Here is a 21,656-nt window from a genome sequence, read left to right on the forward strand (position 1 = left end):
ACGCTTTTCCATCTTTGGATGGACAGAACATACATACAACAGCCGTCGCTGACTAGTGGCATGCAGCTGAGTGGCAGCCAGCCATTTTAAGCTACCCTGCTCCAAGTTTGCCCTCGAAATTTCAAGACACCAAGGAGGCTAAAGGTACAGAAAACAATTTTTAGGAGCAGATAACATTTTCAACATAAGCTTTGTTGATTCTTATGCTTGAAAAAATGTCAATAAGCCTTGCTGAATCTTAAGCTTGGAAAAAATGTCAATCTCGTTTTTAACTTGAGCAAGTCTAGGCCTAGCCCCAGACTGGGGGCCAGTTTACGAGACTCCCTATATATCCTGGGATGGCTCATTGTATGAAGTAGGATAGGAGCGGGCGGAAGTCGGATGGTCGGACCCCACTGGGGGTATGCCAAATATTCTGTTATCATTTTTTAGTTTCATGCAGTATCACCAATGGTTTCACTCACAGACGATTTGAGAGCAATTACAAGTATAAGTTATAAATGCACTTTGAAGGAAATCTGCAACAAATCTGGACCCAGTCCAAACACATGAAACAAGTTTCCAAAAAGACCTTCATAAGCTAGAATTTAGAAAAATTAGAAAGGGAGTGGTGCCAGGTCTTTCAACTTAGCGGCAGATGAATTTCAAACCCGAGAAATGTAGCATCATCCGGTTCACAAGAAAACGGTCTTCAACTCATTACAGTTACTCATTGTCTGGTGATAAGTTATCAGGAACAAATCATCATAACTACATGTACCTTCATGACCTTGGTGTTACCCTTTCATCTGACATGAAATGGAATCAGCCTGTAGCCCTATAGGCCTAGACATTGTCACAGCAAAAGCTAATATAGTGTTCTTCGTAGAAACCTGAGTAATGCTCCAGTTTGTGTCTGTCCATTCACGTACAAACACCATTGCTGGTTGTCGCATACATTTGGGGGGGTCATGTGCAAAGTCGTGACTAAATGTTGAAGTTGGCCTTTGAAGCCAGCGTCTTGATATTAATGGTTTCTAACTTGGATTTAAAATTCTTGACGTCTTGAAGTCTTGATGCATAGGTCTTGGTCGAGGTGATTCCACTCACGAATAGACTTTGGATACAGCGAGTGCCTATAACCAGATAACAGCCTTTATTTGCCGGGATGATGTTAAATTTGAAGGCCCTGACTGCATAGTATTTGGTTTACTGGATGAATTTGGTGACTGATGTTGCTTGGAATTAACCCAGTCCATGTAAAAGCCCAGGCTTTCAAGAGTCTGGTTCGACCTCACCTTGAGTATTGTAGCTCTGTATGGAATCCGCATACAAAGAAACACATTCACAAGATCGAGGCTGTCCAGCGCAGGGCGGTGCGTCATGTGCGTGCAATCATTCAAGATTATACATGTAGTAGGACCAGCTCTGTTATAGCAATGCTAAAAAAGCTCAAACTTCCCCTCCTACGGCAGAGAAGACGGTACAGCAGCTTAGTCATGCTACACAGAGTCATTCATCACAGAGTTGACCTGAATATAAGAGATTTCCTTGACTTGCAAGAACCTCCATCAGCTCGCACACGAATGAACACTAGGAGCTGTAAGACAAATCAACTTGGATCCCACAGTCTGTGTCACAATCCTACACGTATCTTCATTCGTTTTTCCTAAGATGGCAAGAGATTGGAATAAGCTGCCAAAACACAGGACTTCTGTCGAGACGTTATCTAGCTTCAAAATAGCACTGCAAAACCATCTTCAGCTGGAATGAACAACCCCCTAGTTTCATTCTGAGTGATGCTCATTTAGATCTTTTCAGAGTATTCATCCAGAAGATCTAGGCCTACATGTGCCTCACACATTGCTGTTAAATTAGCCTCATACAATGTACATGTACTGTACATGCAGCTGTATCATGGGAAGAGCTGTGGGTCTGACAAAATTGCAACTTGCAATTGTGTTATTGTATACCACCCTATTACATCAGCAGCAGACTGTGAGATCTTCCAGGGAGACCTGCAGTTGCTTGAAAAGTAGGAGTGGAAATGGCAGATGTCCTTTAACCCTGAGAAATGCAGTGTACTACATTTCACTAGAAGGAAATCTACATGTACCATTGGGTATTCAATTAAATTGTCCAATCACATTCTCAAAGTGCTGAATCATCACAAGTACCTGATCTAGGAGTTACCTTGTCATTTGACTTAAAATACAACACTCATATTGATACCGTTGTCTCCAAAGCAAATGGTATGAGTGGTTTCCTCTGCCATAACCTTGGTAGTGCCCCTCAAAAAGTTAAGATTCAAGCTTGTACAAGAGCCTTGTCAACCTCATGTTGAGTATTGCAACTCTTTGTAGAATCCCAACACTTAACAAAACAAACAGAAGCTGGAGGCAGTTCAAAGATGAGTAGCTCGCTTTGTCACCAATGACTATGGTAGAGAAAGCTCAGTTACGGCCATGCTCAATAACCTCTAACTCCCATCACTCAACCAGAGAAGACACATCGGCAAATTAGTCATGCTTCACAAAATTGCCCATAATAATGTAGATCTGCACCTGGAAGACCATCTCCAGTCACCAAAAGTTGTGACTCGAGTCAGACTCGAGTTGAGTCATTGACTTGAGTCATTATAATTCTGCACCAAAGTTTACACTTCATTAAATATCTTTTGTGGTGTGTGACAGAAATTTCTACACAGCAGAGACTTTGGAAGGCTTCAAAGTTCCCCAAATCAATGTAACTAGCTTCCTAGTTATCAGTCGTACTAATAGCTTTCATCCTCTTTTAGAAACCAGTCTATGCACCACAAGTACATGGAATAGCAGAGAATTTGAAAACCGCACATGCTTGTATATTTTCAAAGTCAGAGATGGCAGCAGATGTACAGGTTTAATTGCATAATTTCTGTCATTTTTTTCGTGTACCAGAGACATCGAGAGGAATGATAATGCTGACAGCACATCAGAGTGAAGCAAAAGGACTCACCAGCAGACAACAAATCTCAGTCTGTGATCCAGTTTCTTAAAATCCAAGATGGCAGCTCTCTGGAATTGTGACTCACAGGCAAAATTGTTGAATTTTCACGGAAACGGTGAAAGGAGTGACCCCCAGACAACACGTCTGAGTGAAACGGAGGAGGAAATTTGCCAGCAGACAACAAATTCCAATACCCTGTCCACTGAGATGACCAAGTCGGCCCAACAAGTTTGTGAACTGCCAATGAATGTGGTTAAATTTGAGGAAGACAAGACAAGTAACACTGTGCCAAACTCACTTCAAGTTCAGGAAGCAGACATTTCTGTGCGTGCACAGAGTCATCACAGAGAGTCAAACAATAAGCAAGGGAAGGCCCTCAAAACCAGTCGCACACAAGACAAACCTGAGAAAATGCAGGGAAACTCTAAAGCTTTAAGTGTCTCAAAAAAAGGGAACAAAGGAGTCTTTGGTTGCCAGTTTTGCAACAGGTCCTTCTCCAATTCAGGCCATTGCAGAGATCACGAAAGAACCCACACAGGGGAAAGACCATTTGCTTGTCCAACTTGCGGCAGAGCTTTCGCAACCAATAGTACTTTAACTGTGCACCAGAGGGTCCACTCTGGCGAGAAACCATACGTTTATGATACTTGCGGCAAAGCCTTCTCACAGATTACTCCAATAAGGAAACACAAGTGTTGCGGAAAGGGAATTGAAAGAAATTTCGCCTGCCAGTTTTGCGAGAAGACTTTCTCAAACTCGGGTCACTTAAGAGAGCATGAGAGAATCCACACAGGGGAGAAACCGTTTGTTTGTGGAACCTGCGGCAAGGGTTACACAAGTAAAAGCAATTTGAAAGTTCACGAGAGGGTTCACAGTGGAGCGAAACCATATGTTTGTGATATTTGTGACAGAGCCTTCTCACAAAGTAGCAATTTAAAGAAACACAGGGGTAGATGTGTCTCCACAAAGAAATGCACCTCTGATGAGGAACTGTTCCAGCCAGTCAGTCAAACCAGACAGGATGAGAAGACTGCTCAGAGTGATGAGCCTGGCTCACCAGCATCTCCTGCGAGCAGTCTTGAATCACAAGACACTGGCTCATCAAATTCTCACAAAGACAAATTTGGGGGCGGCAACCTCACGATGCATCAAAGTAAAAGGACAGCAGGCACAAACCCACAGATGAATGATCAGAATGCCCAATCCAGTGACCGGCCATTCATTTGCGAAATCTGCAACAAATCCTTTAAATTTGATCGCAACCTCAAGGACCATCAGAGAATCCACTCTGATAAGAGACCATTCTTTTGTGACTATTGCGATAAAACGTTCAAGCTCAAAAGCTGCTTAACTGCCCACCGGAGGATCCACACTGGAGAAAAGCTGTTCTCATGTGACATATGCGATGAAAAGTTTATGTACTTAAATAGGCTCCAAGTGCACCAGATGTACCATGAAAATAGGCGGCCATTTGCTTGCCAGTTTTGTAGCAAGGGCTTCACCACTAAATCTCATGTGAAAGAACATGAGAGAATCCATACCGGGGAGAGGCCATTTGTTTGCGATATTTGTAACAATTCCTTTAAAACGAGGGGTGTTGTGAGGACACACAAGATCATACACTCGCAGACACGTAAAATTTGCAAAGCAGCAAGTGTATTGAAGAAAGGGAGCCAAAGAGCTTTCGCGTGTCAATTTTGTAAAAAGAGCAGCTCAAATTCTGGCCACTTAAGAGAGCACGAAAGGACACATACTGGAGAAAGACCTTTTGTTTGTGAAATTTGTGGCAAAGCCTTCTCAGCTAAATCCACGTTGACGTTGCATAGAAAAGTCCACTCCCGGAAAAAATTTCACTGTGGCAACTGTGGCCAAACATTTGCAGGACAAGCTGAGTTCCGGGTTCATCAGGTGATCCATGCCAAACCTAAACAATATGTTTGCAAAACTTGCAGCGAAGCTTTCCAGAGCAAGGACAAGTTGAAGGAACACTCAAAGCTCCACAAAACGTCTGAGAAAGGTTGCAAGGAGAAAAAATACATTTGTGAGACATGCGGCAAAGCTTATGGCAAGTATAGCCATTTGTGGGAGCATCGCCAGACTCACACAGACAAGAAATCACATCTGTGTCACATCTGCGGCGACGTCTTCAGGAAACCACACCATTTGAAAAGACACCAGATTGTCCACACAAAGGAGAAAGAGCACATCTGTGAAATTTGCGGCACAGGCTTTGGCCATCGGCACACCCTCAAGTCTCACCATCTTCAGGTTCACACGAACCACCGACCCTTCAAATGTGGGACTTGTGGGAAAGGCTTTATCAAGAGATATGCTCTAGTGTCCCATCAGCGGGTCCATACCGGAGAGAAACCATACGTTTGTGGTGTTTGTGATAGGGCCTTCTCACACAATATCACGTTAAGGAAACACAAATGTGGAAGCTCGTGGAAAGAGTAGCAGGTTGTATATATACTGTACTCAATACCACCCGACACTAGAAAAAAGTAATGTAGACATTTACAATGTATGGCCAAAACTTGAAATTTCAGAGATAAACACCAGCCTTGCGAGCCTGATGTACTCGAGACAGACTTGCTTTCTTTGCTCCATAAATTGATTAATGGGAGATTATGAAGACTAATAATTTACATTAAGAAATGGCATTTCACTTGCAGAGCCAACCAATGTGAATTCAAGTACATGTACACCACGACAAAACAGTAGTGGAGGCATGGCAAAAGAGAAAAGAATTGGAACACACAGACTGTAATGTACTCATAAAATGGCAGATCATTGAGTCAAGCAGTGGCGGTGGTGCAAAGTAACGATTGTCGTGTCACTATCACCAAAGCCGAACTGGGGCTTCAATCTTTCTCCAAAAGAACACCACTATCCATTACCATGTTCCAGTCACAGTTCTTCCCCAGCGGGCTAACATTAATCAAGGAATTGTAATAGGGTGGGCCCAGAAAAAGCTTATGGAATTTCCGGCTGAAGTACGGCACCAAACAGACAATATGTCTTAATTCAGTTACAGGCATGTAAAACCAAAGTAAGAAGCTGTATTCTTCCTTAGCAAGAAAGTATCTCTGAAAGCCAGGATTGGACCAAAAGCCCCAAGTCATGTCTGGTGTTAAAAAGTTCAACTGATTAAATAATGATATCCAACTGTGTTTTAGTGTGAAGTTTAAAGTAGCACTTTGGAAATTAAACAAATAAAATCATTTCTCAAGCCAAACATGTACATGTTGACCATTTTTGTTGATTAAGTAGTCTCCACCTCCAGTTGGCAAGATGAACAGAGTTTACTTGCTCTTTATAAATAGTCCATATGCCTTGATCCAAGACCACTCGCATTCTTTTTTCATTTTAATTGCTGGTATATGACATTCAAATGTAATCATCCCTGGTGTCACAATGGGGCAGAAGCTATTCTTCCCTTTTCTCCGTAGATTTAACCAAGTCTCCAACATTTGAAATCTAGATGGGGAAAGTGTTACCATGCTACCAGACCCAATGTCTTCTACGGTCTACCCAAACATGCTACTCTGAAGTCAGCTTTTACCCTCATATGCACAAAAGAATCTCCTCCGGCTGGTTTTGTTTCAAACAGTACATTATTTATTTTACAAAATGGTACAAAAAATTCTACTGGCATGTGTGCTGTATAAACTGACAAATGGTTTCACATTTTAGAATATTTGAATAAAATACGGGTGTTTCACAACAGTGCGCCTTCAAGAGTTTGCGACGTACATGTATTAACCAAGCACAGTGTGCGAAATCTGTTAACACAATGCGCATTTGGACAGGGTCGACAGATTTCCCACTCTGTGATTGGTCAATGCACTGCACACTCTTGGAGGCGCACTACTGTGAATCACCTGTATTGCATCTCATGGAATATGCTGTTTTACAATGATTATTAATCAACGGGTACAGTGTTAAGCAGTTGAGTGACACCTAGATATTTAATGTCACAGCTGTGATATATTGGAGTAACAATTCATTCAGAATGCTCTTTGCTGCTCAAATGTTGGAAATTCACAAGAGCGAGGTATGGACTGGTTCTTACAAACAGTGGCGTAGCTAGGATGTTATGCAAGGGGGCACAAAGGGGCACCAGCATCTTATAGGGGGCACCAGCATCTTATAGGGGGCACCAGCATCATATAGGGGGCACCAGCTTTCAGTGGTGTGTTTTTTTGGGGGGCAAGTTTTGTTAGCCTTATTCAATATCCATTCCTCTGTTTGTTTTTCAGTGGGGGGCACCGGGGAATTTGTGGGGGGTACTCCCCCCTGGCTATGCCACTGCTTACAAACTTGTTTTACTCTGAAATGGTCAAAGCAAAATACAGCAAATGTAGCCAGTGTCATGACATCACTGCTATTCACACAACACTGGCGCACAGATGCATCTTGTGAACTGCATGCAAAAGTATCACTGTTAGCCGTCCCCCCCCCCGACTCTTTTCTGAAAAAGTTGCCACATTTCTCGTTGACATGAAACAAAAATGACTACATACAAGAAATTAAGAATCACTTCCAAATCTGCAATAAATACAACTAAGTATTACATCTTTGCTCAAACTTTGTACATTTCTGCAGCACTAGAGACACAAACAGTAAAACATCACATTAAAACATTACATCAATGCAAATATTCAAATGTAATTTTTGCGACCTTGGCTTCACGTCTGCTGTTGTCTTTGGTCTCACACACTCCACCATTTAAAGGCTTTGAATGAACAAGCGTAATCCAACTGCATAACCACCGTCCTGGAGTTGTATGAGGGGACTTGATCTTACTACTGGAAGTATCCCTCAGTGTGTCAGTCCAATCTTCAGTCATGGGACTGGAGCTGCTGACAAAGCCAAGAGTGGTTGAATGTCCTTCAGCTTACAACCTGCAATAGCGGCTTTGCATGACGGCCATCTTGCATGGCAGTTCTTGAACATAGGGAAACCACCTTTGTGCAGAGCATGTGAAATAAAAAACAAAATGCCCCACAAGATGGCTACCACGTCGAAGCCTGTATTTTAAACCCAACAGCTTCTCTCAAGCCATTTTCTACATTAATTCGGTCCAAGGCTGAGATGAAGTGCACCGGATTGATTTCCATCTGATCCAAGCAAGTGAAAACAGTAGCAGCAGCATCTTTTTTTTCGTCAGGTAGAACCAGACACCTCAGGAAGCACTGAAGATTTGTCAGCCAATACCTCCCATTAGAGCTTGAAGCACTCACACTAGCGCAGCCTAGTTTTTGTGCATAGTCCACTCTTTCACACGACCAGTGAAAGTGTCATCAAGGACTTGTAAAGAGAAGCTAGCTCGTGGGATATTTGAGAAGTTTGTGACTTGAAGCTTGATGACTTGTGTCAGCCTTAACAACAATACTGGCACAGACAGTTGAACAATGGTACACATATGACTAGTACTATACAAAAACTGAAGGAAACAACGGTTACTTCTGTCTGATACGTTACATCAACTTTACAAAACTAGTGAGCCCTGGCAGTGATAAAAGATCAAATCAGCCTACATCAGCCTGTTTTTGCCATTTTTAAAGAACCATCAATCCTTCGTAATGCAACCTATTTCTGTCGTTTTCAAAAGGCAAGCTAAAAGATAATACTTTCCTAAAATCTTATGCAAACTCTTTCACAAAAACACAGATCTGGGATGCCGTACAGGTTAGCCCAAACGATCGTCACCACAGCATATATCCAATTGAGCAATGCTAATTTCAACAGCACAAAATTGCTGCATTTCCATTCATGAAATGTGAATAATTTTACACCAATAGGCCAAGCCATAAGGAAATGAATCAATATTCAATATTTTGTGAGAAATGAAAAAGAAACTTGCAAACCATTCACAGTATTTACAGTTGCCAGCAATTTGCAGCACAAAACACCACCATTAGTCCTAATGTATACTGAAAACAACAAAGATACAGAAATTGCAAACCATTTTGGCATTATTCAACAGAAAAAAAAGGATTTAATTTGTTGAGGTAGCTAATTTCAAAAAGCAGCACTGCCACATTTATAGGAACGAGTTTAGGAAGTGCAGGAAGAGATGTGGAGTACATGTAACAAGGGAGGGGGCTATAACTGCCTGTGGGCGGAACTTAAAATAGAACAAGGGAAGCAATGTATGTCACACTATCTTTCTGCGAGGGTAATTCCTCCTTCATAAGGTATATCATGCTTCGAGGATTTCTGTATCTAGTTTGTAGGAATTTTTTGGAAAGGAGATTGTTTACAAACGCTCATTTGAAATTTACACTTGGATGTGACAACACCCCATACATCATAGTATCTCCACCCTTTTCACAAAGACTCTCTCCCTGTGTGCTTCCATGTGCCCGACAGTGTTTATCAGCAGGAGACTATCTTGGTGGCTTCCCGGACTCCGCTGAGGTACGCCCCCGTCACAGTCTGAGGGAAATGACGATTTGTAGCCTGAAAAATGGTGCAACAAAGTCAAACTGGTGAGGAGATCAACATTCCCAAATGACCAATCATGTCATTAATTCTACTGTCAGAATGTGCATGGCTCGGAGACCGCCACCACCCTTGAGGGTGTCAGAATTTCCTGCCCCTACAGGTGTTAGAGCCACCAGCAAGACACTGTAGCCACTGGTGTGAATTTGGGCCAGGAACTTTGAAAAGCGGCTGGGGGTGCTTACACCATAAGACACAAGGGGGCGATGTTAATGATAACAGGTGTACACGGGTCCTTGCTCTATGGTATTCAGCCCTTGCAAAAACCAAATTGGCATATTTTTTATTGCTCTCCCTTTTTAAAGTCATTTTGGTTGCTGAAAAGTCCATAAAACTCTTCACTATCCACGTCAATATTTCTTCACCACAAAAACAGCTCATCCTCCAAAAAACAATTGAGGGGGATGTCCCCCCTCACCTCCTTGGATTTATGTTCATGACGGCAGCCATTTTCCATGGGCGTGTGGAAGCTAGCCCTAGCCGAATATTATCGGGACATGGACATAACAACCCCTCAACACAAATCCCTTAAATTCTGGTACAGAAAAATGCTCTTCAGGTTTCCTTTCTCACAATACCGTCCTTGTGGACCTCCCGACCAGAATCTCTTTTTTTCCCTCCTTTCCCCTGTCTGTCTCAAATCAAGGTCAACCGATTTCCTCCAGCAATAAATTGCGCCCTGCCTTGTCTGCCTGTTATATCCACCACTCGGAGTAGCCTGGCGGTCAACATTTCTCCTAAGAAACGCTTTAACAGGTGCACATCATGGTAAGAATAATAGGGCCATCTATTTTCGGTGGGGGGGGGCTGGTGGCCTCAGTATTACCTCTCCTGCAAAGAACAACTTCTGGCTGACGTCCATTGCCATGGTGTCATAGTCTTCACCGTGCCCGCTGGTCTTGACATAGCTGTAGGTCATCTGTGCATCTGGGTCCTTGGCCCAGTGCGTCACAAAATAACTCATCGGCTCAGGTACATCCTACAAACCAGATAAGATGGCTGGATTTTAATGAGTGACATGCGTGTGGGGTGAAGGAAACGGGATAATATGGGGCATGGTGTGATTTTTTTTATCTACAGACCTGTCTCTGAATTTACATCGCCCATCAACTGAACCAATATTACAATCTTCTCTAAATGCCGAGACCAGGTTCTCAAATTTGATTCAAATGAACAAATGTTGCTGTGTAATAGTTACACGTACTTGACTAAATTCAATTATTAGTATTTATAGATTATGACCTATGACCTTTGTCAACCTCTGACCTCAATGTGTGTATTAGTTACCTCTTCAGGGAACAGTCCTCGCAGGCAGGTCATGCAGTCAGCAATTATCTGCTCATCTGTCAGATCTTTGGTCTTCTCAACGGCATCACCACTCAGTACTGTCATCAGGACGTGGCAGTCTTTGCTCTGATAAACAATAATCAATCATTCAACCAATCATCAATCAGGATAATCAATGTAAACAATCTATGGTTGCCCTTCTAATCAAAACTTACATTTGGCGTCATGTCATAGAACACACTGAAGTAGCCTCGTCTGTCGTCGATAGAGGGGGTGTGGCCAAAGTAATCTGATCCGAACGTCTTCTTGCCCCAGAAGCTCCGAGGAAACTTCAAAGCAATCTGGAAAAAAAACCAGAAATTGAGAATGAGGCCCTGCCCTTTAAGGGAAAAATCAAATCCTTCTGAAAGCAATTTTGGCAAAATTGGTTGTATCTTTGGATATCTATTCTTTTTCAAACAGAAATACCTTTTCACTGATACCGGCTCCTAGATTGCGAAGAGCCTGCTGCTTTATAGTGGGCAACTGAGGGTGGAAGTCGATCAGGCCCTGCTGAAGTATGGCCAGGGGTACAGTTACAAGAACCTAAAGATAGAGAGAAACTGCTGATGAAGTGGCATATTGCTTGCTTGAATACAAGCTCTCTTACCATCTTTGTAATATATCAAGTCCCTAGCTCCGCATTCTTTTCCTGAATGTTCTGAGAACTCAGCTATACAATCATTAACTAGTTAATGTCGGATTTTTCTTACCCAAAAAAGCTGCTGGGGGGCAGGTCTTTTACCCACAAAGCCTTCAACATTGCAATTGGACCCAACAACGCACCAGGCGTTAACCACTACCAGCCGGGGACTCCGGGATCGGAGCCGTATGGTTTATATGTGTGGCCGGGGTCTCCGAACTCGGACAAAGGAAACAAGGCCCTGTAACAAAAGACCGTACTCCAAACAAAAGACCAGGCTGCTGGGCATGACCGGCATTTTTCACTCTCAAAAGTGGTGATAATCCAGCGTTATTTTGAAACCGTATACCAGGGTTTGGGGTATTTAGAGCAAGGGGATTACCACTGGGGACAAAAGCTCTCCACCACCGCAGCGATGAGCCACACAGCACCGCTGCATGCTAATCTGGCCCCTATTGAAAAGAGGTCAGCAGTGCACTGAGCCAGGTTCGTGAACAAAAGACAGCTGTATAACACCACACAATCTGGGCTCTGTTTACAAGGCTGCAGGCCTGGCTGAAATATTCGGGTGTCAATGAAGGTCACCTGTCAACTTAGAGTAGTGCCTGAAGATTACTCCGTGCGGCTATAAACGACTGTTAAATGGAATGATGAATTGTTGAAGGATTTTGAAAACGGAAAAAATGATAGTCATGCCGGCCCAGCATCCTCAACATTGAAAAATGCCCCGGTCCGAAGTGGTTAATACACCAACAGCAGAAATGAGAAAAGAATTCTTGAACAAGAGTACACATCCTCCGTGGAACAAATAGGGAAAATTATGTGCATTTACACGTCATTCGGCATCAAGTGGTTAATGCAGAATGAAAATCAGATCTAGAACTGATATCTTGGTTGCCGGTGAAATCTGATCCAACAAAATCCCAATTACAAGTTCAACTAATAATTTCAAAATGACCAACCTTGGCAGCCTTAAATTCTTTCCCACTTCGTGTTGTGACCACCGTGGTTTGTCCTGAGTAGTCCACACTAACCACAGCCTGACCCAACCTGATGTCCAGTCCCTCAGCCAGCTGGTTGAAGATTGCCGAGTAGCCGTCGGGAAGCAGGGTGTGGTCACCAGCAAACTGGGCAAAGGTCTCATTCTGGTCCCAATGTAACGACGAGACCTTCAAATCATTGCACAAAATGTTATAATTTAGAACTGCAAGTATGACACACCAGTGTGATAGCAATACTGATGCTAGCAAACGGAAATTATATCATAATGTACAGTAAACTCTGGCTAATCCCACATTGTACGACTCGCCAAGATGCTCAAGTCGACCCTCTCCGTTTGCTCCGTTCATGTCACTGTACCACTGAGGTCTCCAAAAGTCCCACGCTAAAACCTCAGAGCATTGTAACAGAATCAATTATACATCATTTCATTGTGTCTGGGACTACTTTGAGCATTGAATCCAAATCATATACATGTACACACGTCTACATACGTCATTCATGTGTAAGTCGGCAAAATGACAACTTACAGCAGAAGTCGACCTCGCGTAAGTGGACACAAACTTTGGGGTCCCGAGAGTGCCAACTTAGCCAGCGTTTACTGTAATAGTGTAAGTAATAAGTAACAACATAGCAGTACAGTAACACTTTTACAGCTGAGCAGACCTGCATGATTTTTCTAATTGGACAAGCTGCACATTGGTAAGCCAGACTGCTCAAACTAAGTTGTAAAGGCAACACAACCAACGAAAAAAGGCGCAGAAGTCTCACTGTTGGAAACATCTACAGCAAATGTCATTTAGCCACCAAAAGCCATTTAGTTCCTCAAATACTAGCCTCGTCAATGATACTATTCAACATGCAAGAGCCGTCTTGAAGGAACCAAGATAACGTGCAGAGCACATCTCCTCACTAGTTACCTTGGACAAATTGCAGCCACAGGCATACTCCAGGTTGCTGATATGGAACTGAAGTAATCTGTTTTCGGTCGGAGTGAAAGTCAGACTAGTCTCTTCCATGAAGATCCGGTGGAACTCAAAAAGCTTCTCTGTCAAAATTAAGTAAAATGACATAAACTTTGGCTTCATTGGGTTTCCTGCAGACAAAACCGTTGAAGTGACCTATTTCCCTAACCAAAAAATTACGCTCCAGTTTTTGGACTGTCAATCGTCTGGTGCTTGAGATATTCTCACACACCAACTTCTCAATACAACAAATCGTTGAATTCTCCAGCTCATCTGATCAGCTTACTTCCCAAGGCAACATCATTAGAATGAGTCTTGTCCTTCCTCCACTCTGCTATGGCATCCAGCATGGCATTGAAATGGAAGTCAACCCTTCGGTCCAGGGAGGCATCGATGAGTTTGCCATCTCCTTCCAGGAGATGACATCTATCCTGGATGAGCTTCATCTTCAGACCCGCCTGAGACAGGGCAAAGATGATTATAAGATATCAAATTTAGAATTGTAGAAACAATAGAAAAATGGTGAACAGAGACAATGAGTTGTTTATATTAAGTTCCCTAAATAACAAACACTGACTGGACTTGGGTATTCGCTAGTTTTTACAGAAGCTTCAAGGCTGATTTTCGCCGGAGAGAAATGTAACTTGCCACTGAAATTAGAAACAGAAGCATCAAACGCGAGCAAGAAAATGCCCATAAACAATGTTACCTGTTCGCACATTAGTGAGATTGGATTGTTGATGCAACCGTTGACGGTCTGTGCCCCTTTGGCCACGCACACGCCAAGGCTGTCGTCATCCCAGACACGACCTCCAATCCTGTCTCGTGCCTCCAAGACTGTCACTTGACAACCAAAGTTGGTCAGCTGACGAGCGGCCGCCAAGCCTGCTGCACCTGCTCCAATGATGACCACTGGACCCTTGAGGATCAGAAGAACAAAAGCAATTGTGACCAAACACCTTATAAACACTCTACAGGGAATCGAACCCTGAACCTCTGAAACATTCCGGAAGGTGACTAACATTGAGAAGGACACTTTAAGACTGTATTTTCTTAACACAAACCTAAATACTCTAGTAAGCACACACCTAGACATTCGAATTTGGTATTTCGAAAGGTTTTGATGGCAATTGAAGCCAGGACTTACTTGCTTGAATTCCGGTGGTAACAACGTCCCACCTGGTGGATCTCTGAGCAAGCCTGTATTGATGAGACCCTTCCGAGAGAGGAAGTGGATGATGGGTACCAACAACTGGGCGCAGCGAATTCTGATCAGCCCTCGGACTACCAGATGATGTTTGCATTTCTCCACTGTCAAAAACTCCTAGGAAATTCCAAAGGCAGTCACATTACATGCTCTACTGAACTCTAATATATCGGGAAAAGTGCTTTAAGTTTACAAATGTTATTTACCATTGCCTTTGTAAAAAGGTACCTTTCCTACCAACGTTTGCTAGGCTGGAAGACCTGTAATGGTTCAAACCGAATTTAAAGTGCAAATTGCAAACTACTGAATTTAACCCCTTGACGTCGGGACTTTTCTCTGAAAACCGACTCTGAGAATTCCAGCCTCGCTCGGCTACGAAGGCCACCTGCCACACCGCAAATTCTCGGTTTGTGGCCCTGCATGCTCTGCACGCTTTGAATTACACAGTGAAAAAGCTCATTGTTCGGGGGCATGCAGCTCTACTCAGGCTTCCACATTCCCGTTGCCTCTTTTCAAAGTGAGGACTAATGTGAAGCTGGTGATTATGATTTAAATTCATTCTTTTCATTTCTGGGCTACACACAAGGACCAATTACCATATACACAAGAGCCAGGGTCTGCCTTCTTTCACCGTGTTCGCTCAAGCGTGGGCCGAGAAAAATAGCTGAAAAGCGGGCTGAGGGATCTCAATTTTTATGGCAGCTCTTACCGCTTCCCGGTGAGAAAGGGTTAAAAGGGAATCGTGAAAATTATGTGGGCTCACAATTTCAGTCATATTTTGGGGCAAAGACTTGGTGAAGGTGAACAGACCTTGCAGCTTGTACTCCAGAGGGCAATAACCAGGTTCCTCAGTGCCAGGTACATCTGCTGCTCCTTGGTGAATTCTGGGAATTCTTGGATCTCATCGTGCTCCATCATGTCTGGCCGGACACACATGGCTTTACCCTGCTCATCTGGCTGGTAGAAGGGCTGGAAGTAGGGGCTGACGCCGGCCACTAGGCATCAGAAAACATGGGATAGCAACAATGCGGCAATGATATCAGCAGAGCCTCATGGAACAATTTCAGAACATTAAAATCTAAAATCTGCTAGATGGCAAATTTCAGCATCATTATTTACAGGAATTTTACCACAACTTAAAAGAACAGAATTAACAATTTAAGCTCAGATTTTTTTTTTTACCTGGTATGTTGGAGGTGCCACTGTAGGAATGTCTTTCTCCTAAATTAATAAAAAAAAAATTTTTAAGTAATACCAATTTTCATCATAAAAATCAACTGTATTTCCTGTTGTTACAGGTTGAGTAAACCTTCTCTGAGACTCCTGGCGCATCCTATTTTCTCTTGGTCTTCCAAAACAAAACGGAGTATTTCAGGGATCTCTAGGAAATAAAGTTTACCGTGCAAAAGAGATGATCACTTCTACACACCTGGTTTCTTTTTGACGAGCTCACAGGTAGCGCTGAGTCCTACACCGTCTGGGAAGTACGATGCCAGGAATGGGGCAGCGGGGGAGTTCTTGAGGAGGGGAGGGAAGAGTAGTGTCTCCAGCCACTCCGGCTGGAGGGTCTGCTTGACTCGGATGTCTTCGTCCTCATCACAGGAGATGGTACTTTCCTAGAGCAAGTATGTCACCCACAGATTATTGGTTAAACTCCATTTTCCTGCATTCATCAAAAGCTACCTCCTGGCATGACTTTGATCTGAGACTGGAAGCCCAGAAACCATGAGCGTGAGACTACTGTCCTAATTTTGTTCAAAAATAAAACCTGGGACAGTTAGTTTAAAGAAACAGTAAAAATGCATATATACAAGTGTCTCTAACAAACTGGATCAGAGTTTTACACACACTCAAAGGGTAAAAGGTTTTTTTTCTTATAGCCAAATGAGTGATGACAAAGTAAAAATTTTAAATGTTTTGGAAGACACAGGCATGCAACAAGGAATTTGACAAAAAAAGGAGGAAATTCCACTCTTTGCAAGACTTTGTACAGTAGTTTTCAATTTTCAACGACACGAGTGTGAAATGAAAAACGAGGAAATCAGCTGATCCGAGGAAAAGTTGCGTGCCTGAAGACATGGCAAGAATAAGAAGCACAGCACACAGTCCCCACTCACCCCATCGTCAGCTTCACACTTTCTCCCCATCGTGCACGTGAACTGTCTGATGACGTCGGCATTGATTTCGTGCCCCCTGGGCAGCGTGCGCCATTTCCCACAGCCTGGCTTGCTGCACTGTAGCCAGTAGGGGAGTAGCTGGTCCACCATGAAGGTGCGGAGGTTGGGCTCCGTCTTGCCTGTGCAGCTCCACTCTCGCTTCCAACGCGAGACTTGCTCAAAGCCAACACGGTGGCTGGGTAGGACATATAACAACCCAGGATCAGGGAATGCTCCATTTTAACTCAACATTTTGGGTCAGTGCCTAAACCAAACAATCCATCAACAGTCATTTCAAACAGCCTGTAAAATTCAACCGATCTACGACGGCACTGTTTCTCCTATTTACTTCCCTTGCTATTTCAAAATGAAGTCAAGCGTCACAGTTAACCTGTCGGTTTGTCAACGCATCTATCTGTACACCAAACAGCGTTACTTCGATTACATATCTACCTTCTATAGAAGTAGTCAAAGCATTCATTGCAGTAATGTTCCCCTGCTGATAAGTGATACCATCTACTCGTGTAGCCATTACCAGCACACCTGTATGCCAAAAGGATACAAGGGAATTGAAATCGATATCATATCACACCAACTCATTATGGCTTGAAGACGTTGTCAAACCCTGCTTGTACACCTACACAGAGTGATATGTAGCTGAAGAAATTATACATGTGTGGGGTTTGAAAAGTGTGAGATTGAAGTCTTATTAAAGGGATCCATAAAATGTTTTTTTCTCAGAATCATTTCTTGTGTATCTCTGTACTCTTCTTCCATGTATGAAGACTGTTTGACATCTTTTTTTTGAGTTACGTGAACTGAAAGGCATACTTTTTTAAACATTCAAAATTGACCACGCATTTCTGGACAAGTGAGGGCACTTTTGCTTTGATGTGAATGCAGGAAGACATGGTTCAGGTTGCATGTTTTCATGTTCAAATTGTGAACTCCAAATTTGCTATGTGAAAAACATTTCTGTGAAAAGGATGCTTGCTGGCTTATTGCTATATATACTTACACAACAATCAATTGCTAAAGAAAATGAAATCTACGATAGCAGTGTCTAAAAGATTTAGAAATTTTCTGTGCACAAATCTGTGCAACATTGAAATTCGGCACCTTGGATGACATTATAGTTCTGCTCATGAATATTCCAATAAGCATTAGCATAAAAACCAATAAAGCTCCAAAATATGGGTTAAAATTGCTAAACAAAAATTCAAAATAAGGTTAATTGAAACCCGAAGATGCAATTTCAAGGGTTTTAGTAAAATTTATCGAAATATTTCTATTTCATGGTTTCTTTAAACGATGGCAAGCTACATGTACAACACCTTTCGTGAGCACTGATGGAGCACAGCGGCATTTTGGCAGGACAACGGGCTTTCTCACAACTCCTGTGGGCTCTCTTGGGCCCCGAGCCTCCTGACTTGGCTTTGCTGCCTCGTGCTCCACCCCCTGCAGGGCTGGGACTAGGGGAAGCTACCTCTTCTTCATCCAGAAGCTTCTCTGGTTTTCGTTTCACTCTTCCAGACATCTTGAATTCACCACACTGAAAAAACAGGTTTCCTATTGGCTGGTCACTGTCCTGACCAGTCCATGTACGTGTAGTTCACATTTAACACATTTACATGTATCTGGTCCTTTTGTTTAAACTTTGAATATCAATTAAAAACTGTATTTACATGTACATGTAGTAATCCTCCTTTGGTTTTACAGCACAAATATGCATGAATGCCCACAGTCACTCTTGTGCATGTGTTTTTTAGGTGGAACACAAATATGCACAGGTTCAGTAGGTTGCCAGCACAAAAAAGACACAGGCTCTTTTGTGCAGTCCTCTTCACTGCATTTGGTTTACTGCACAATGATGCACATGAAACAGTGAGGCACAGTTATTGGACAGCACACAAGTGCAACCTGATATTTCTGTGAGGCATAGTTGGTGCAGTGACTTAAAGAAAGACTTCAGCATTACACCAACTGCAGTGAAGAGGACTGCACAAAAGAGCCAATGTCATTTTGTGCTGGCAACCAACTGTATACACTCTGAACCTGTGCATATTGCATTGATTGCACTTGGGCGAAGAACTGACTTTATTCATATTAAAGTCAGTCATACTTAATTGAAAGCAAGGTTAGCCACTTTTTTTCATTTTGGGAGTCCAAGAATAAAAATGAAATTGAAAAAAAATTCCTTCCAGATTAATATTCTAAATATGTGATTTATCATGTGAATGTTTTACACAACATTTAAAAAAACGAAAGTGAGGCATGGAACCCCAAATAGTCTGGCACCATCCTATTTGTAAGATTACATTGAATATGATAGATTTAGGGGGAAAAAAAACAAGTTTGGTCCGAGCCGATTCGGCTCGTCAGGCTGGTGTTTATCTCCGGTTTCCGTGGTATGAAACAACTGAGAATATTTCTGCCCCCCCTCCCCGATGGGATGCCAGTCCATCGCAGGTTGCATCCCCAGCTAGTGCTGTTCACCATTTATATTCCTGGGTGGAGAGAGACAAGCAGGGGTGAGGTGACTTGCCAAGGGCCGCAACATACGGCCAGCAGCTGGATTCGAACCTCCAACCCTATGATTGGAAGCCACAGATCCTAACCACTTGGCCACATGCCCCCCCCCATAGATTTAGGAAACATGATAAAAAATGGCATTAACAAGGTCTGTTCAGAAGTCGGCCATGGTTAGCCATTATTACTCACAGTCTTGTAACTGTTTGGGGGGTATATGTTTATAACCATGCTTCTGGCAAGTAACATAGCGTAGACAAAGAAACATGCAAATTTTCTGCAGAGTGCAATAGTCTGAAAGGTTGAAATATGGTGGAATTTTTGCTTAAAAATAAAAATCAAATATCCCAAAAATGAGGCAAGGGGGAGGAGAAATCGGGGCAGGAAGTGGTGATACACGTAAGCAGCAATATTGATTGGCATGATCATGATGATGAGCCTGACATGTCTAAATCATCATGATCATGAAGGTCGGACAAGGCCTATATGGTCGCATCGTGGTCTAATAGTACTTTGTACATGGGATGGTCGGCCTAGGACATGTGGGAAACAAGGCCTCATCAAGGTTGTCACTGTTGAGGGCAATCTTTGCAAATGTAGAAATTTAAAATTTGTGTGCAATATTTGAATTTCACAACCACAGATATTGCCATAAAACTTGTGCACAGTGATGAAAAATTGCGAGAATACATGAACCACACATAAGTCGTACGTGAGAGGCTGAATTCAACTACATGCATACATTTACACACTTTTGTCGGGTCTGTTTCGTGCGTGAAGTGTGTGTACGGCATGTAGCATATACATGTATACTTATGCGGCTGGGGCACTGTACGTCATGCCAGCCAGCCGTGAGAAATTTGGCCATTAAAGCATTTTAATGAATATTGCCAAGTGAGAGCAACTAAATTCCCCTGCTGACATTTAGTTCAGACTGTTCTTCCCTCAGAAAGAAATCCCTCGTGAGATTTATTAATTCTTTTGATATTTAATTTGGACTTTTCTTCCCTCAGAAAGAAATCCCTCGTGAGATTTATTAATTCTTTTGATATTTAATTTGGACTTTTCTTCCCTCAGAAAGAAATCCCTTGTGAGATTTATTAAATTCTTAGAGCCATACATGTATTTCTTAGAAATGCATCTGCAATAAAATTAAAAGTAGGATGCCTGACAAAACTAATAACAATCAGGGAAATTAAGGATTATGAAATAACCTCCAAAACTGCTAGTTTGTGCTAGAATTCTAGCCTTTACGTAAGGCGACAGTTTCCCAGCTTGACTGGTGACAGATACATGTACATGTAGCTGGAGACTAGCCTTCCGGGGAATGGGAATCCCTGTGCCACGGGCTGCCCGCCAGGCACAGTCAAACGCCAACCATAGTGACTCCCTTTAAAAATCGCAGAGTTTATCAAAAATTGCACACATGCAAAGAGTGCGCTCAATGTTATCTGCGCAGATTTGAAATATGCACAACCTTCTAAAAGTTGCTCAACTTTGAGATTTGTGCACTTTCAAAATATGCGCAGATCACCACCGTTCCCTTTCAGATTCGGTGTACTAACATGACTGAGTCGGTCTGTCTGTGGTATAGCACTGTACCCTGTCACCTGATATGCCCAGGTACTGTGTACGAAATGAAAGGTCTTGCCTCAACCTCGCAAATCGCGTAAACAACTGACATATTGTCAACAGTCAGGCAGCACATACTGCAAAATACATTCGACATAATGATTAATGTACGACGTGCCCTCTTTGTCATGTGAATGTCAACCTCAAAACAATAGTCAACACTTAGCCTACACATGGAGGTGGGAAAACATTTTCCTATCCCATGGCCTGCTAACGTGCTGTTCAGTCATGACAGTGACTCGACTGTGACACAGTGACATTGTATCGTTACATTCATTAGTGCTTTTTTCCGTCATGGTCTTTATTCATTTCACATGTTTTACCGAAATTCTGTAAAGGGTAATGTTTTGACAGCGTACCTTACTTTAAAAAGAACCTCTTTCGGTTCACTTTCATCATGAAACGGAGCAAAAGTCACGAATATCTTACCTACGTTAATGGCAAAACCACAAACACAACGTGAGCAGTGAATGAAGACTCCATTCAACCATCAACCACACGTAGGGCCTATCGCAAATCAATGAAGCGTGTATAAAATACTAAATCGAGCTGACCTTTGACATTAACGATGCTTTTCTTATTCCACAAGGTAATCCAACATGCCTTGTACGGTACACCCCTTTGCCAAAGTAACAGCCGATTAGACGAGTCCAATTTTCTGAAAGGTTCCAATATATGTTTATATTCATGGTCATCGTTCGTGCATCCCTCAAAATTTTCAAACT

The 21,656-nt window shown here is 42.6% G+C and overlaps 2 protein-coding genes across 6 annotated transcripts; one reads left to right on the forward strand and one right to left on the reverse strand.

The window, feature by feature from the left end:
* Positions 1-26: 26 nt before the first annotated feature.
* LOC110978258 (uncharacterized) lies at positions 27-6,202 on the forward strand. 2 transcript variants are annotated; one of them, XM_022233096.2, is made up of 2 exons: positions 27-144; positions 2,916-6,202. In XM_022233096.2, exon 2 carries the CDS (start codon positions 3,022-3,024, stop codon positions 5,419-5,421), a length of 2,400 nt encoding a protein of 799 aa, XP_022088788.2. In that variant the 5' UTR covers positions 27-144; positions 2,916-3,021; the 3' UTR covers positions 5,422-6,202. The 2 variants fall into 2 exon arrangements, with proteins under 2 accessions (XP_022088788.2, XP_022088789.2); XM_022233097.2 differs by lacking the exon at positions 27-144 and adding an exon at positions 362-401.
* Positions 6,203-6,562: 360 nt separating this feature from the next.
* kdm1b (lysine demethylase 1B) lies at positions 6,563-21,483 on the reverse strand. 4 transcript variants are annotated; one of them, XM_022233094.2, is made up of 17 exons: positions 21,365-21,483; positions 18,105-18,322; positions 17,224-17,313; positions 16,732-16,966; positions 16,044-16,230; positions 15,797-15,835; positions 15,425-15,609; positions 14,555-14,731; positions 14,117-14,326; positions 13,694-13,865; positions 13,363-13,490; positions 12,406-12,612; positions 11,230-11,346; positions 10,977-11,102; positions 10,762-10,887; positions 10,301-10,453; positions 6,563-9,432 (listed from the first exon to the last, which is right to left on the reverse strand). In XM_022233094.2, exons 2-17 carry the CDS (start codon positions 18,305-18,307, stop codon positions 9,349-9,351), a joined length of 2,439 nt encoding a protein of 812 aa, XP_022088786.1. In that variant the 5' UTR covers positions 18,308-18,322; positions 21,365-21,483; the 3' UTR covers positions 6,563-9,348. The 4 variants fall into 4 exon arrangements, with proteins under 4 accessions (XP_022088786.1, XP_022088783.1, XP_022088784.1 ...); XM_022233091.2 differs by having other exon boundaries at positions 21,361-21,483; XM_022233092.2 differs by having other exon boundaries at positions 18,105-18,339; positions 21,361-21,451.
* Between the last annotated feature and the right edge of the window lie 173 nt (positions 21,484-21,656).

Source organism: Acanthaster planci, linkage group LG02 (genome assembly GCF_054643075.1).
Source record: "Acanthaster planci isolate LZ-2023a linkage group LG02, COTS_SCS, whole genome shotgun sequence".
In the NCBI taxonomy this organism is placed as follows: Eukaryota; Metazoa; Echinodermata; class Asteroidea; order Valvatida; family Acanthasteridae; genus Acanthaster; species Acanthaster planci.

Excerpts from the sequence above, each read along its gene's own strand:
- LOC110978258 (XM_022233096.2), top strand. The coding sequence starts at position 3,022 with ATGGCAGCTCTCTGGAATTGTGACTCACAGGCAAAATTGTTGAATTTT.
- kdm1b (XM_022233094.2), bottom strand. The coding sequence starts at position 18,307 with ATGTCTGGAAGAGTGAAACGAAAACCAGAGAAGCTTCTGGATGAAGAA. Across the intron at positions 16,967-17,223 it reads TTTGACTACTTCTATAGAAG|CCACCGTGTTGGCTTTGAGC; the intron begins GTAGATATGTAA and ends TGTCCTACCCAG. Across the intron at positions 11,347-12,405 it reads AAGAATTTAAGGCTGCCAAG|GTTCTTGTAACTGTACCCCT; the intron begins GTTGGTCATTTT and ends CTCTATCTTTAG.